The sequence below is a fragment of the Bactrocera oleae genome, chromosome 5 (genome assembly GCF_042242935.1).
Source record: "Bactrocera oleae isolate idBacOlea1 chromosome 5, idBacOlea1, whole genome shotgun sequence".
NCBI classification, from domain to species: domain Eukaryota; kingdom Metazoa; phylum Arthropoda; class Insecta; order Diptera; family Tephritidae; genus Bactrocera; species Bactrocera oleae.
The window spans coordinates 13781648-13799971 of NC_091539.1; the positions used below are offsets into that span (position 1 = coordinate 13781648).

Genomic DNA, 18324 nt, shown 5'->3' on the forward strand with positions numbered 1-18324 from the left:
AATTATGACCTTACGATTTTACGATATAGAATGGCAATGACATCGATCTAAAACCGCTCGGTTCGAGACTGCTGCATCGTCAGAGTTTCACCGTACATCCCGGTTCAGATAATAGCGGACCGCTGCTCTTTATGGAAGTGCGCGACGACGGGCTAGTGGTGCGCTCTGTCGACGGCACAATTGTCGAACGCTGGTTTTATGAGCGTCTGGTTAACATGACGTACTCACCAAAAACTAAAGTACTCTGCCTCTGGCGCCGCAACGGCGGACAGATACAACTCAATCGTTTTTATACGCGCAAGGTGGGTTGCGCTTAATGAAATATATTTATTAAAAAATAATTTATGCTTATTGTTGTTTTTTTATTCTATTATATAAAACAGTGCAGAGAATTGTATAACTCTATCAAGGAGTCCATGGAACGCAGCGGTACGCCGAAAAATGTGCCGGAGTTGGGCGGTGAGTTCCCGGTGCAAGATATGAACACCGGTGAGGGTGGCCTTTTACAGGTGTGCTTAGAGGGTGTTGGTTTGTTGTTTGCCAATAGCAAGGTAAGTAAATTGATTTTCAATAGTGACAAATACAATTCTTAATATATATAGTAAACTATTTGTTTGTCGAAATTCCCAAAAGTTATAAAATTGATATCGGAAATGCAAATAAGCATTAATGGTGTAAAAAGACTTTAGGTATTTGTGGGAAGATGTTTTAAGTACATAATTAACAATTTCAACTATTTTCCCAATAACTTTTAAGCCTCTTTTCAATAATATTTTAATTTTTATGTTTTTGTGAGATTATTAAATTGTAAAGCTACGTCAATGAACAACTTTTTGCGTTACTTTTCATTATGCAACTTCATAAGATGAAATTTATTTTCTTCATTTACTTCTCTTTTATAATCATACCATTGTAAAATTGTGAAAATAAAAAATTATTATTACATTCTTTTTTTGTGTAAAGCAAGGACCTTCTCAATTTACATGACAAATTTTACTGCCAATGTTGATAAAAACTAAAATACAGAACTTAATATAAAAAAAAAAAAAACAATATAGTCACAAACTACGGTATAAGTACTTATTTGCTTTGTAGTGTTTTATTTTTTAAGTGGTAACAAAATACATATTTTTTGTTCTTCATAACTTTAAGTTGTAGTGCTATGAAAAATGTATTAACTACGCTTTTAAAGTTACTTAGAGAATTTAAAACTCGCGCCTACAGACTGTAAGCGAAATAATTGTAGACAAAGGTTAGACTGAAAGAATAATAATTATTTATTTATTGATTCGCAAAGACCTTACAATTTCTGGCTATAATATGAAATATTCAGTAGATAATAATTTTATTGAGTTACACAAAATGAATCCCATATTTATGCGCTAGTATTATTTTCATAAAAATAACATTCGGTATTATCTATAAATGTACAGTAAAAAACTAAATTAATGACTATAATTTGACGAAGCATGACCAAATACTTGTATGTACAGAACGGTATAAGAATCGCAATTCCGCTTTTTGACAGTTCGATTTGACTGAACGTGCATTATGTATTGTACCCTATGGCTCCACGGGAGAGCAAAGAGCCACAATACATATACACTTGTAGATATTAAACCAAACTCAGTTTTATAACTGTTCCTACATCATCTAATGAATTGCGTTGATAAAAGTCAATACAAATTATTTATTTTGGACTTATGCGAGTTATAAGTAAATGAAGTCTGCTACTATAATATTGTGGAGTAGTTTCACCTCAAAACTTTTGACAGAAAACGTTTTTGTTGAGCGAAATGTAATATTGCCACTGTTAGAAATTTGAACTAAGGGTTTTCCACATATTTAAAAGAAGTTTTTTGATCATCTTAATATATATTATTGTTCGACTAAAGAATCCAATTCCCTTTCACCGCTAAGGAGCAAACATAATTTTAATACAGTTTTTGCAAATTTCAGTTTACTGCGTTGAATGTTTAGAAATTAATTATGCATATATACTATAGACCAGGGTAGATAAAAAATAGTAGGACGAAACCTATTGGAAAATGAAGATAAATAAGAACAAGTAAGAAAGGGCTAAGTTCGGGTATAACCGAACATTTTATACTCTCGCAAAGTCAAATGGTATACTCGTTTGAGATTTCTTTGTGGATTGACCGATATTTTCGGTAGAAGGTCAACTAGAGGTACTGGGGTCTACATATTCAGTACCTCGGGCTTGAACAGTTTTGGTTCGATTTAGACAATTTTTGGTCACAAGGTGGCATACTTTAAACGTATTATTCCTGCAAAGTTTTACCCCGATATAATCATTGTTGCTTGATTTGCATACTGAAAAGTGAAAGAATCAGATGGAATTGAAAATGGTGTTATATGAAAAATAGGCGTGGTTGTAGTCCAATTTTGCCCATTATTGCATTATAACATAGAAATATGAGAAGAATATTATGTATCGAATTTGGTGAAATAGAATAAGCAGATCTCAAGATATAGGGTTTCACCTAAAAGTGGGCGGTGCCACTCCCACGGACTATTTTTGAAACCGGATCCTATAAAGTCATCTCATAACATCCTAGAGATAATATTAAATTTAATGTCTCTGGCGTGTTTAGTGCTTGGTTTATCGCGCTTTTAGCATTTTTTAAGAGTACCGTTATATGGGGAGTGGGCGGAGTTGTCACCCCATTTTACTCATTTTCAAACTGTAGGTAGAGGTGCTAAAGTGAATTTTGTTATTATAGCATTAGCGGTTTAGGAGATATACACATTAAACCTATTAGGGGTGGAACCACGCCCACCAACATCTTCTCGGCCTTCTGTAAAACGCTTGTACCACTTATACTTTTTTGGGATAAGTGGACTCACCGAATGCCACAGTCAACATTTCAAGTGCCTGGGGCACTTTATTCCTTTTTAATAAAAAATTTAATATATATTCTTTGATCCATTTCTTTCAAAAGTCAAAAATCGAAGAGCACACAAACACGTGAGTAACCTTTTTTGTTGTCAAAAACAAACTACTAATCGAAAAAGGCTCCTAATGAAAGCACCTGATTAACATATGTGTCCTATTATAACAAAAACAAAATATCGATAATCGAATGTACACAGCCCGCGAAAAATTGAAATTCACTTTTTCCTTTAAACACACCTCGTATTTTAGTAGTATGTACATATGTATGTCGATCCTCTTGGCAACTAAATTATTTTCTCAATCTGCGTGGTATTATAGGTATATATAAGTGACCCGCTCGAAGGACAAAAAGTTTGCGGTCAATCCTTAGGTGTTAGCGAACAGATTATTTACAAGTATAGCGGACAACAGCAGGTTAGATAGTAGAACCAGAGAACTTAGAATATAGAATTCTCTGGTAGAACGAGCAGTAAAATTCCATGCTTGAATGATCGCAAGTGGATTAAGAGCCAAGGTAATTAAGAGCCAATGTTTTACGAGGGAATTTTGTTGCGGCAACTCCTAACTCTTAGTTTGTAGGAGGTGACGAGGAGAAGAGAAAGACACTCGTTTTCTTATGGTTGATTCACATGCAACTTTTGCTTCGCTTTGCTACATACATTTGCTTTGGCAGATATGTTCGATGTATGCATTTGTATGAGTTTACAACGAGGCGAAGCGCAACAAAGCGAAGCGAAAAGTTGGACAACACTCATCTTTTTACAATTTACCAAGCAACAGTCGCCATTTTTATTAGAGAGAAGCACGGAAAGTATAGCGACAATTCCGATATACCCTTTCCTCTTGTATGTGAATGGGCCATTAGGCGCTGGCTGTTGGGGTTTGTCCTTTAAGTTAGCATAAAGTTTGTAAAAATTATAAGGTTGAACTCAACAGAGAGATATTGATATAAATATGCAATTTTCACTTATTTTTTTTGTTTTGTTTGTTTTAATTTCTTTATTTTAAATTCTCCATAAAGAATTCTTGTACGTAGCTTGTTATAATTAAACAATAAACTTACATTTACTTTTTTTTATCTCGAAATCTTTTATGGTATTTCACTTGTAGGAGCACTTAAGAAAATTCATAAAAATCCACTTATTTATTTTAATAATTTCTGTCTTATATCCTTTAAAGTAAATCATATTATTGCAAAGCAAATAAAATAATTATAGATTGCTAGTGAATGTACTGAATGCCAAATACTAATTCATATTTATTAATTACCAATTACAAGTTTTATTTACTAACAGTTACTATAATATAATATTTGCTATTTAATATTATCACCATTCATAAATATTACTGTTATTATTTGATTACCTTCTTTTTACTATATATACAAAAATAAAATTGGTGAACGCAAAGCAAATAAAATGCGGTTAGCAGGAAAAAAAATTTAAAGGAATATAAAAAAATTATTTTAGAAATATAAAAAAGTATTTGAAACAAATTTTAGGAATATAAAAAATAAAAAATTTAAATATATTAGAAATAAAAAAAACTATGAAAAAAAACTAAAATACCCGAAACAACGTTGTGAAAATTAAATTTTTAGGGCTTTTTAATGCAATTAAATATTTTTATTCTAATATAAATTACTATATGTAAACGTGTAAAAGTACATATTTTCGCTATCTCTATCTATTGTGCCACTATTTAACTTACTATTTCTTATGCTCTACCTCTCTATTTTAAATTTTTGAATATAACTTTTCTTTTACTGTTATTATGCCAAATGTTGCGTAAAATGACTACTTACAACTGACATAAATTTTCGATTTTTTAAGTTTTTGAACAAGCCTTTGAATTCGTCAAACTCAAATCCTAATTTACTTGTTGTGTTTTTACTTAAAATTTAAAATATATTGAATTTCAAAACAAGAAAATCTCACATATTGTTGAACGTCATAACGTAATACATAAATGTGGCAGTATACTAAAATAGCTTGGGTCAACTTAGGTTAATGTTGATATTTAGTAATTTTCTGACACATTTTTTCGATATTTTGTTATATTTAAAACTTAAAAAACAGCTTCGACTCGGAAACAACAAATGACAGTAAATAAAAATATTGTTAAAATTTATGTTCATATTTTAAATCCAAATACTTACCACCTTAACTTAAGTGGAGTTAATCTATTTAACAAGTCAGCACTGATATTCAACTTTTAAGCAGCGTGGAGAATAGGAAAAGTTACTCAAGCCGTTTTAAGAAATACAAAATTAATTTATTAAAAAACTGTTGGACTGAGAATTATTTGGAAGGCTTTACAAGCACTAAAGTATAATTAAAACTAAAGCAGTTTAGAAAATTCGCAATTTTCGCAAACAAAAATATTTACAGTTTACTTTGTAAAGCGCATACTTTTTGTTAAAGTAAAGAGTCCAAAAATTAAAGTTTTTTTTATAAGAAAATCTGCTGTTGGAAAAAAACTTTAAATTAATCAATATTTACAAATATGGAGTTGAGCTGGTTTTTCTTTGTTGCTTTATTACAAATTTTTTAAACTCTTTTAACACTCATTTAAATCCCTGCGTCTTCATGTAAATAGTTTTAATAAAAAAATACAAATAATTTTTTTTAATCCATTACATTTTATAATCATTAGAATTGATTTTCTAAAAAAAATATTATAAGCTTAATTTTCGATTTCAGCCTTATGCATCATCGGTGTTTTTTATTTTGCATTAAATGCTCGGAGCCAACATTGCATATGGCTTAAATAACGGTACATATGTATGCATATGTATGTTTGTTGCAATATTAAAACTTAAAATTAAATCACTGAAATTGTGAATTTTCTCTAAATTGGTAACTTTTGAGATGGTCCTTGTGTACATGCGATATTTTTCGTCAGCTTCTTCTCTGATTATTAAAAGTTTTTCTTAAATACTTTGCAATTAATTTATTCTGTATTATTTACTAAGACATTTAATTAGGAGCGTTAGGTTTAAATTTCACTAATTACTATGCCCATTTGCGCATTCGTATATTTTTTCCATATCTTTATTTATTTTTACTATTATTTACTTAACGCGCTTTTTCAAAAATTATTTTTTACTTTTCGCTACTGTTGAGTTTTCAAACAAGCACTAACCATGTTTATTTTAATTTTGCAAAACAGTTAGAAAATTAACAGAAAATTAGTAAAAAAGACTCTAAGCAAATTAATTGTTTACTTAAATTTTTTATTGTTTATAACCATTGTTCATTTTTTTGATATCTTGCGGATCGCTGCCGCTCTTCCTTTTGGATTAACTCGATACTACTCGTTACTACGTATTCGTATTCGAATTCGTTCGATTGGTGAATTATCTGAAACATTCAATGCTCAAAACTAAAACAAACAAACAAAACTTGCAATTCTAAAAGGATTTCGAGGTACTGATAATGTTATTATTTTATTTCCCTAAAATACCAAAAAACAAAAAAAAATATATAAGTGAAGTTAATTTAAAATAATTAAAAAAAGACTTCTAAACAAAAACCAAGCTACATAACTCGTACAAAAATACAATTTTTAGTTTCGTTTCGAATGAAAAAGTAGCCTTTATTTACTCGTATATATCTATTTAAGTACATATAAGCCATTTGTTTGAATTTGTTTATTTAAATTTTTCATTTGGTAAAGCCTAAAACTTACTGTCACCAAAAATAGACTACTCGTAAATAAGTTGTTGAAGCCTAACTGTCTTCGAAACACGCTCACTCACTGACCACACGCTTGCTAAATATATGTTCTTCACAACAATTTTCAAAAATTAGTAATGTACGCATTTTTAAGTTGTTGTTCTAATTTAAATAGTTAATTAGTAAACATTTTAGAGAAGCGGCAGAACTACTAGTTCAGCGCTAATTAGTAATAGTTAAATTAAAACCGTTAAGTTAAGCTATTTATTTTGTAAAACTTTATTTGTTTTATCAAACTTTCGTAGTTCTTCGTGTAAAGGGAAAACTCTAGACACCAAACTGCTGCAAATACTAAAAAATATCTAAAATAGAAAATGGTTATGTTATATATTGAGTATTCATTTCAAATTAGTAAGTAGCCAAAAGTTTTTCAACTGCACTATTTTTTAAGTTTTCACTTCTAATTGTGTATTTCATACGCCAAAACTATTTAATTAAAAAAAATGTATGCAAAAAGTTTAATCTTATTTTTTATTTGATTTAAAATTTCTTCCAATTTATCCTAATTTATCCTGGTACTTAGTTATGAAAATACTTTACTAATTATTAAGTGAAACCACTTTGGCGCAACTTGTATGTGAATAGGATATGTAAATGAGATATTTTTTAAACGTCTTAATTTTTCGAGAAGTTCAAGCCAAGAAATGACACCTTTATTCAGTTAAATTAGGTCTAAAGAAAAATTCTATTTTGTACCAACGTAAAACTATATGGTAGGTTAAGGGGTTACGTGTAGTCTGAGATATGAAAAAGTTAAAATTTTTACTAATTTTTTTTTGCCAATAAATTATATTATTTTATTGACTTACTTGACAAAATTTAAAAAAAAATGTATAATTTTAAATGTAATGGCTGTTTGTTTTGATACAGTTCCAAGCGAAGTTCCTTGCGGTGAGCATTACTAATCCTTGGAGATTCACCTAAAATCAATCGGACAAAAAAAATATTGTAATTTCTAGAAGCGAGAACGTATTTCTATTTAATGAATAACTCGAAAAGTATTCGTCGAATTTGCTTCTAATTTTCAGAAAATATTTCTAACTTACTTTAATAAAAAATGTATTTCTTCAAAATTCTCATCACTTCTAATCTAACCCCTTAATACTACCCTTAGGTACGCCGAAAAATATCTTGATTTTCTCAACTAAAAATTAAAAAAAAAATATCACAGCACAAATTGAAAATTATTTTTTTGTTGCTAAAATAATAAATATAAAAATAATTTTTAATTTCACTTCCATTCTATAAAAAAAATATAATAAAATAAGTATATAATAATAAAAGTATTAAAAAAAATTACGGTGGATTAGTAAATAGAAAGTCCGCAAATAAAGCTGCCCGCACCAAACCAGCTTGTAGTAGTAGCTTGGAAAATCAACTTCAAATGCTATTAACTAGCTAATTTCGCTCTAAAACTGTTCATCACTATCTTCTTTTTCAGTTTAATAAACTTTAGTTTAATAATCATTTTTTTTCTGCTTCCTACATTTTGTTTTAAATTGAAGATACCACGTTAATGCGTTACTTCCACCGAGTTTTGAAAGTTTTAACTGCGTTTCAGGCTCAGACTACTGCAACTCTACCAAATTGTTTGTAAATTTATACATAATAAATTTTTTTCGTTTAATTATCTTTTTTGTTTACTATCTTGCCTTCCACTGTTGGAATTATGGTTCGCAACAAGGATACGTTGCGTCGCGATTGTGCTTGACTGAACTCAGTTAATTAATCAATTAAAAATATTAGAATTATGATTTATATGAGTAGTTCTTCTTATGCTGTTTATTTGTTAATAGAAAATCTTCTTTATATTTTGTTCAATTTTTTAAATGGTTACGAGTAAATCAATATCAAAATATCTTTTTTAGCAAGAATACACTTCATACAGTGATGTGTAAAACATATGAAACTGGTAATAAAATACTCATCTGTTACCCAGATGTTACGCGATCAAGAAATTGCTTTCAAATTGCAATACACTCACACTTTTCTACTACATACTTTTCGAACTTGAACGCCGTATTGATATCAGTCAAGTTTAAACGGTTGATCACATAGCTTTGAAAACAAAAGCCATGCAATTATCGTGAACATGAATCTGTCGTTATAACAATAGAATGATATCAAAATCAAAGTATATTAATCAATTTCTGCAGTGCAAAAATGTGAAGTTGAAAAACCACAAAATCAATGGTTTTCCTATAACGAGATCCTTCCTCATCTTACTCTTTTCTTCCCGTTTCATCTTTCTATTAAATTATTTATTTCGTTCAAAACTTTGAGGAATTTTAATATGTATTCCTGACGATGACATCTTGAAACTTGAATTGATTAGCTGTCAATTTAAATCAGTTTTGTCAAGTATTTTATATAATCAACTTGAAAGCAAGTTCTTGATTTCAACTACAACGTTTAATAGATCAGGGAATAATTTATTAATTTGTTTTTAAATTATCAAAAGGCTGTTTTTATGTTTGAGTCTAGAGCGAATAGAATAAAATGCATACTTTAAATTTGAATGGCATTGCTTTCACTGAAATTTGAGAAATGGTTATGATCAACATAAAATATCTCATATAAATTGAAGATCTTAAATTAGTTATAAATTAGTAATGTTAGTCATCAATTGAAAGAAGTGATCGATTTTTGCGTAAGAAATTACATTTTATTCATTATCTAGCTTCAAAGACAATAACAGCTTCTTCTTCAGTTTTATTTAGTAGTAGTAATAGTAATTCAGTCTTAATCTAAATATTTTGGCTACATGTGCAGCAGGGGCGGATCCAGTATGTCGGAAAGTTGGCTCTTTTGAAAAATTACGGTAATTTGGAAGGAAATTTTTAACAGACACAATTTCTTCTTTAGGAGTAAATAATACGAGAAAATAGTTAAATTAACCGGTTCAACTGTAGGTGTTTTACGTTGATAATATGTGCTTATTAAATGTAATCCAGAAATAAATATCGAATTTTGCTTTCCTAACCTGAACCCGAACCCCGATCCCCATCTCCCGAATCCGCCCAAAAAAGTATTTGTATACTAAACATTAAAAATTCTTAATACTTTTTGAATGAACAAAAGCACTTGCCGAGGAGCCGCAAGTGATATCTTTAGTATTTTTCAGAAAATTTTTCATTAACATTGAAAATATATACATATGTAAATATGTAAATGAAAAGCAGTTTTGATACAAATAGCACAACTACTAAGCGATCCAGTTGCATATGTTTAAAGCACTACTGTAAATGAACTTAGTCAAGTTGCAAACCGTAATAACCAAATGTCATTATAGTGAACAGCTGATTGGAAGTAAAAACGGAGAAGGGCAGTTAAAAAGCAAATATTAAATCTACCAAAATTAGGTTTTACAACTGATATTCAACTTCGTAATCGGAATTAAATAAAAGTAAAAGTAATAAACTTAACTAGCGTTATAACATGTAAAATTGGTGGTGAAACGTTTGAATTTGAAAATTAATATGAAAATATTGTTATAGGTACATATATGAAAATGTGCGCAAATGTGTTTTTATTATTTGGAAAATTAAAAGCTCGGCGGAAATACCATTTATCATTTCAACAGAACTGTTGCACTAAAAACGTACACATAATTTGCTCCTAAAATACTTTGTTGCGAATGTATGGCGTTAAATACATAAATATATTACAATACTAAAACAAAATTGAAATTCGTTAGTAGTAAATAATTATTATTGCCGTATGAGTTATTGCAAAGCAATTTTAAAAATATCAAAGTTATTAAAAAAACGAAAAACATACAAAAAAAAAAAAAACCCAAAACCAAATTTGTGTTACAGTTTTGAGTTGTATGCTTGTGTATTTAGTTTGTTTAGAAAGTTTTTTACCTGTAGCGTGTAGTTGCAAGTTAAAAAGTTGCATTATTTCAGACGTTTGAAAAGTTATTAAAAAGTACGTTAACAAAAAAAAAAAGGTATTTGATTACAAAATTTAACAAGTAATTACATATATACATAGTTTAGTTTGCATTGCTAAAAACGAACGTTCTATCACTCCAAAAATTGTTCTACTACTTTAAAGTTATTTACTATTTTTACTTTTAGTAGCATATTTTGTTTGTTTTTGTTTTAGTTATTAAAAAGTAATTAGATTTTCATATACGAATTGTTGCATATATAATTTGTACTATTTATTATTGGCCAACACATTAAAAAAAAGACTTATGTATTGTCGCATGCCGAGTTCATTAGTTACAAGTTAAGCAGTTTAAATAAAAATTTATATATTTATGTATAAATTTACATATAGCGTGAAAAAATCGTAAACCAAATTAATAGTGATATTCTTTTCTATAGCATTCGTTTTAATTACTACCACGTTAATAACTATTACTCAAATTGAACCATTTGAGCTTCAAAAGTAGCAACCACAACCATTACCTTCACATCGCGGTGTAATTAAATGTGTATACACGAACAATAGTCGATAATTGAGAGTTGCCACAGTTGTAAATTGAAACTTAGTAAGCAATTAAAAGAATGAATTCAAACATTTGTGACTAAGAGTTAAATATTTGTTATAAGTTGTGCGCTTCAGTTTCTATACGTAAACAAAAGATAAAAGTTCGATAATAGAATTACTTGTACCTAAACAGTCCACGGAAAAAATATAGTACATTTTTTTTTAAGTGAATTAAATAATTATCGACACTATAATATAATTTTTCAGTGTAGTGAAGGCAAACAGACATGTGCTAGTTTTGGTGTATTATTATGTTTAATTTTTTTTTGCACAGAAACTGATAACTTCGAACTGATTTAGTGCTCTTGTACCAGATATGCTTTAAAAAATTTAAGCTCCTTCATGACACATTCGAATGTTTGAGCGCACTATTTTTGGTACAGCCACTTTTACTAAATGTGAAAGAGAATTTTAGATTGATTCTAAGTCATAAAATTAACAGAGCAATATTGACTTTAAATAATTATTCGTTACTATCCATTGAAAGGCGCACCAAATCAACTGCGGTTGCTATGTTTACTGACCCACTGAGGCAGAAAAATGTGTAGAAAAGAAGGGTCAAATCTGATATAGCGCTGTCAAATAGAGATAGCGACTATTTACAATAATAAAACGCTACAAAAATTATGAAAGTGCCGTTAATTTACTTATTATTACTATGAAAGTTTGACAGTTTATTTCTTGTATAACATATTGTGTCACAATATTGTTTCTGTCATTCTTGGCTTCAAGCTGGTGTGGTATAGTAGGAATTAGATAAATTTTTTATACAATTTACTTTATTTTTGAGACTTCTCAACAACAAACAAGTAACTCAAATGATATATATCAATATTGCGCGATTCGTTTTAGCTTATAAACAAAAATAGCTTCATTTACACACTTGGAAAAGTAATTTTTATTAATTTCAGTATTTTTATTTTTATACAAGTAAAGTGAATTACGAATTTTAACTTATTTTTAATATTCATCATACCACGTTACGTTAAACAAATTGCGTTACGAGAAAATTTTCGAAAATGGGTTAAAAAAAACACACAAAATTTTTAAAAATTATATTCCAATAGAACAGTAAAATTTTCATACTTGCACCTTCATGCACCTTAAAATTTATCACTTTAGTAAAAACATGAAAGAAAGCAAATTTATTTTAACAATTTTAATGCTAATATATTTTATATTAAAAAAATCCGGTTATGTGCTGATAACTCGTAAACACGTAAAAATATTTTTATTGAAGTTTTTAATTTAATTTAATTTAAATTTAAGCCTCTAGTTAAAAAAAATATCGCTACACTACACCAAAATTACTTATTAAATATAAAAGCAGCTTTCAATTGTCGCTTAGTGTATACATACTATATATGTAAAACAATTTTCACACTCACTGCGTTGTAGGCTCACCCCTCCCTTCTCATCACTTCCAGCGCCCTCTAGTATGCTACGCTTTCCACTGGCTGCATATTTTTGTCACTTAGAAGCAGTTTTAATGCATAAGTAAATTATTCACAACAACAACAATACAAATCACTATTATAAGTATCATAAATGGCTATAAGACTTAAGCTGTTTGTTGTTACTTTTGATTTTAATTTTTGTTGTTAGCCTTAGTCACCACCAAAGCATACAGTTATAGCTTACCTAATAGCTTAAGACAATTTCTTGATATATTTTTGATTTTAGACCATCTCACAAGTGCTAATTAGAATTGAATTATACCTGTACTATGCTAAACCCCAAAAAAAAAACAATGGAATCCAACAAATAATCATACATTTTTTTTGGAATTTAAGCCCTAGCTTGCGTTTTTTTATGTTCTATATACTTAAAATGATAACATGCATTTGGAGTATGAAATAAGCATAGAATTGTTTATTTAATAAAATTCTTTTTTAAGCATTTTTAGTTTTGTAATTTTGTTTATTTCTTCTTTTTTAATTTTATATTTTATATATCTATATATTATTTTAATTTCAATTGTTGCTATTTTTTATATATTTTTTTAATGCTTCTGCCAACTTTTTTTTTCTACCCTATCAATTTGACTTTTTAAATATCACTACGCTAAAAAACATACATACTCGTACATATATATTTACAAAACGCTTTGCTCATGCACGGTATTAGTAAAAGCGTGCCTACTTGCTTCGAAATACCGCAAGCCGCCAGCAAATGGCTGCGTTACTGCGTGTTCGCCTACAAGTACATAGTTTTATGCTCAAAAATTATTATTTTATAAATTTCTCGACTAGTTAATATTGGCTTGTTGCTCTGCTTTTTCATTAAGCTTTCGTTTATTTGCGCTTTTAATTTTTTGCTTTTGCTTTAGCTATCCGTCTATGCCATGGCTTTTTATGTATAACTATGTACCGTATTCTAGTTTACTAGTCGCAGCGCCGCTACTTAAGTCTCTACTTACTTAAGCTTTTGTAAATGCATTAGCAGAGCGTTGAAACGCTTATAAGTGAATTGGTATGCAAAGCTTAGTTTTATTTTTGTAAAGCTGCAGTGCGCATAGCTCGCTAGTAAAAAAGTGAATTTTTGTTTTATTTTTGTTTTAACAAAAAAATTTTGTTTTTGTTTTTTGGTAGCAATAACTCTAATAATTAGTTAAAACTGCATGTCATGTTCTCAAACGAATATAATCCACAAAATTACACACACACATAACAATAAATAAGTAATAATGCAATAAAGTGCTATTAAATTGTTTTAGTATTATTATTTTTTCTGTATATTGAAAAACAATTTAAATTGTTTTAAATATATTGTTACCGTTATTGCAGTTTTTCGTGCGGCTGGATCACATACGAAAATGCTTCACGCAGATGGGCGGCATTTTCGTGCTGGAAGAGTACAGTAAGTATCTTTTTAAAATGTTCAATTTTAAATAATAATGTGGAAAATTTGAAAACACTTACAATGTGGTAAAAATATGTTTTGCAATACTATTTTAAAAAGCGCAAAACAAATACATATTTGGAAATTATAACTTTGAAAAATTAAAAAACAATAAATTATTTTCGAGAAATTTTTATTTAATTTAGTCCTTTATCAGTTATTTGGACTTTTTTCTGAATACAAAAATCAGGCGGAATTTATTTTATATGTCATAGCAAAATTGACTGCGTTTGCTATTCTCGTATTAAGCCAGTTTGGCGCCGTAAAAAATTACTTTGCTTTGGCAGTTCTTAGAGTAAAGAAAAAGGTTTCAATATATTTTATTTTAAGTTATAATAAGTTTAAATTTATGTGTAAAAAAAGTTTAAAATGATATTTTGATACCTAATGGCGGCTACTGGCCCTAACTTTTGAATCACCTTTTTTAAAAGAGTCTCAACGGACGACGGTGATTCTAGAAGACTATACAAAACTTGCTAGTAAGGTACATGTGTACGTTATTGGCTTCACATAAAGTTTTCGCAAAATGTAAAGTGTGAAGTGATTCATAGTTTGCATTGTACTGTGTTAAGGTTTTTATTATGTAGCCGTAATAACAAAATTCTTTAAGTGGATTTTTTAGATGCGGGTAAATATGTTTCTACAGCTATATATGTATATGTATTATGTATGCCAATACATACATATCTATAATATTTGGCGACATTCTTCCTAGCCAATTTCGATTCAAAATCGGATTTTAAAAACAAGTTCAACAGTTGTTATAGTTCGTGTTTTTCTTACGGTAATAATTATTGGGTTCTAAAGTTTGTCAGATAGGTGTCGGTAGTTCTTATCTGATTCAAATTAAATTGGTTCGAAGGATGGGGCTAGAGTCGTAATATTCCGACATATAATAAAATGTTTAATATACTAATTTAGGTTAAACTTTATACGGTACAATTTCGATGACTTTTGTGTCCAATGTGTCAAGAAATATGTCTCAAATGACAGCAAGTTACAAATTCATTTATAGAGACAATTCATTTTAATGCATCGGTAAGGACATTTATCACTAGGTATTGCAAATTTCTATAAAAATTAAATTTCAATCGTTTTTATTAGTTATTGACGACTGTCTTTAAATGTGACGTTACTTAAAAATTAAACTTGTCGTTTAGAAAAAACCTTACAAGCCACCTATCGGTTAACTCTCCGGTTATTTACCCAACAGCGCTACCAGAGATTTCTGTTAAAATTTCCACTAGTTTCTTAATGCCGAATTGACAAATCTAACCGAAACACTTATGTAAGCATGAACATCTCTTTCTTACACATAGAGCTTATGAGTTGTACGATGTATATGTGTTAGCTTCCAGGTTAATTCTACCAATATATTGCAGTTTCGGTAGTCGTGAAAGATTGCGACAATTTTGTCCCGTCAAATGAGATTAAAACAGTGCACACTTTTTTCAAATTTACAGTTTTTTTTACAAAAGGTGTCACAAATATTACTAAGTTTATCTTGTTCAAAAAATACCATTACATTTTCAAGTAACATTTCAGTTAGTCAGATTTCAGTACGTCTTTAAAAAGCTTTTATAACTGTACTTTTCCACACTATAAATATTGTTTTATTTTATTTTACACTCTTGGAATCCACTTAGATGAAAAAAATATGTTTTTTTTTTAATTTAGTGTGCTGTAATCATTTAAAGTCTTAAAAAGAAATTATAACTCTTCATTGCAGACCCTAAAACACGGCATCTTATTCAACGAAAATATAAATCAACTTTGGTAAGTATGAAATGTGTATGAATGGCTTTAGTTACTCGCATAAGTTTGTACAATACTTAAAGCCTTTTAGTTAAGGACATTTATCATCAATCGCGTAATGGGCTTGCAACAAACTTGTATAATAACAAAAGTCTATAAATTCATAAATTGTTCATTGTCATTCCATTTTTCCCATAACAATAATTTTTGGTCATAATACATATGTATAATATATATTTTTGAGTATAAAAGTCGAATCATTTATTGTCATTACTAAATTTAATAATTTCTTAAAGCAAGGCACAACATAAGAGTATTTATAACATGATGTATATCTATTACCAGTGTACAAAATGGGCTCATCATATTTTTACACGGTTAGGTTATCAAAACATTTGTTCCACCCCTAATTTTATAGTAGAGTTTGCCTTGGAAGTGTTTCAGCATGACAGCAACGACTTTTGTGAAAAATTCCAGACTTAAAACTCTAAATAAGAAAATAATTGAATTGAAAATAACTTAAAAATTTGAATTAAAAATAATTTTAAAGTTTTTAAAAACTAATTCCAAGAACTGAATTGAAAAAAAAACATTTAATCCCAAATACCGGATTGGAAAAAAATGTTAATCCGAAGTTTAGAGTTAGAATAAAAAACAAAATTGTTTTGAATTTATAGTTTTTCAGATTCGGGGATTAAAAACTAGATATACAATTTTTTATTAAAAAAATTCGCAACCTTGATCATAGCCACACAAAATAACTGATTAAACTAGTATTATGGACAATATGGTATTATATGCCACCAGATACTGAATAAGAGGCGCACGAAAAGAGAAATGAAACCACCTTCAAATTATTGTATCATGGTTACGAATATGATTATGAGTCTAATTTTTTGCAATGACACTATTTTACCATAAGTTTTCTTTTCATATTAGAAAAAAGTGTGAAAGTTTAGTATGAGCTGCTGAGAGAACTTCGACTTATACTCATATACCGTCGAATATATTGAAAAAAAATCTAATTTAGTTTATCTGAAATCGAAACCTATTAAGTAGATCCTAAAAAGGTTTCGTTGTGAAATAAACCATACTTTTTTTCAAAGTGCACTAGAAGTGCTCTAACTTTTCAAATTGCAGTGCAGCTTTAAATCAATTTAAAAACTTTACTCAGTTAAACTATTTTTAGGTATTCTTAGAGATGACTTCATGTGGTACAGAAATTTAGAGCATAAAATAAAGTTCATTATATAGTAAATTATCACTTTCTGAATAATTTAAATATGCACATTTATAAACCTCTAAAATCCTTTGTAGGCGAACATCAAAAAAATACACGCAAAAGTAAAAAAATGCCTGTAAAGCATCAACACAAACTCGACTATTTTGCCGAGTATAAAGATATAAATACTGACGACTCGAAACGAAGCGTTGAAAAGCAAAAAATATAATATCGATTTTATTAAGCTCTTGAAATATATTTTGTGATTTTAAATAAATTTAACTTGCTGGATATATTTCATATGATGTTATGGCGAAAAATTTTACTTTTTTATAAAGATAAGGTTTGGCCATTATACATTAAAAATGATTTCGGAAAAGTGCCTGCCGCGGCTGGCTCGAAGAAATTTCAGTTAGGTCAATCATCTCGGACTTAACAGCGTAGACAACCGACTTCACATAATCCCAAAAAAATAGTCCAGCGGTGTTAAATCGTACGAACTTGGAGGCCACGATGTGAGATAAGGGGTTACATGAGTTTCACGGCTTCAAAAAACAAAAAAAAAATTTATTGTCTTATTTAATTCTATGCCATCTCAAGAATATTGTCTTAAATTCTTAAGTTGATGCCAGTAATAGTTTTGGAGGCTCTGAAAAGTTACGCCTTCGAGGTCGGGTATATAGTCACTTAAAACTTTAAACGCGTTTTTCTCGAAACTGTATTTTCAAAGTCGGTTGTCAAGATTTCTCGCGAACTACTCAATCGATCTTAATGAAATTTTACAAAGGTTAAGCTTTTCTTTACAAGGTATTGTATTCAATTACAATTATTTAAAACAAAAATGCCAAAAATACAATTTTCACTTTATTTGTTTTTTCTCCGTCCTATACCTAGTTAATGGTCTTAGTTCAAACACGTACTTTTTTTACTTTTAATGATCCTGTCAGAAATTCTGCTGTCAATGCGGAAGTACCATTTTTCCGAGGGAATCTTTATATTCGGAATAATAAAAAGTTTCAATAAAATTTTTTTATATGAAAAAAAAATATTGAAAATAGAGCGTTTTTTGCTTGAAGTACTTAGATTCCCATAAAGTGCTCACCAAAAATGTCCTTCAATAAATTGAAAACAAAGATCGTCCATATTAACATCCTTAAATTATTAATAAATAGTAGAATTTTGGTCGGCTTCATTTTGGAAGAGATATGAACCAATGTACGGCCTCTCTGAGGATGCGCATTATCGACTAGAGTAAACTTGGTGCAACAGCGATCCATGGTTGCTTAACGCAT

The 18324-nt window shown here is 29.1% G+C and overlaps 1 protein-coding gene and 1 long non-coding RNA gene across 9 annotated transcripts in view; one reads left to right on the forward strand and one right to left on the reverse strand.

The window, feature by feature from the left end:
- Nucleotides 1-18324, forward strand: part of Rab3-GEF (Rab3 GDP-GTP exchange factor) — a 74006-nt gene that overhangs the window by 46171 nt on the left and 9511 nt on the right. For 7 of the 8 annotated variants that reach the window (XM_070110830.1, XM_070110827.1, XM_036371212.2 and 4 more), the window contains 4 exons: nt 30-302; nt 384-551; nt 13941-14013; nt 15785-15831. In XM_070110830.1, coding sequence (XP_069966931.1) covers nt 30-302; nt 384-551; nt 13941-14013; nt 15785-15831 — 561 coding nt within the window. Of the gene's footprint in view, nt 1-29; nt 303-383; nt 552-13940; nt 14014-15784; nt 15832-15901; nt 16043-18324 lie in introns of those variants that run through there. The other variant, XM_070110831.1, reaches the window with a different exon arrangement.
- LOC118682443 (uncharacterized) lies at nt 6367-8290 on the reverse strand. The gene is made up of 3 exons (XR_004978267.2): nt 8141-8290; nt 7464-7574; nt 6367-6945 (listed from the first exon to the last, which is right to left on the reverse strand). It is a non-coding gene; the product is annotated as an uncharacterized lncRNA (long non-coding RNA).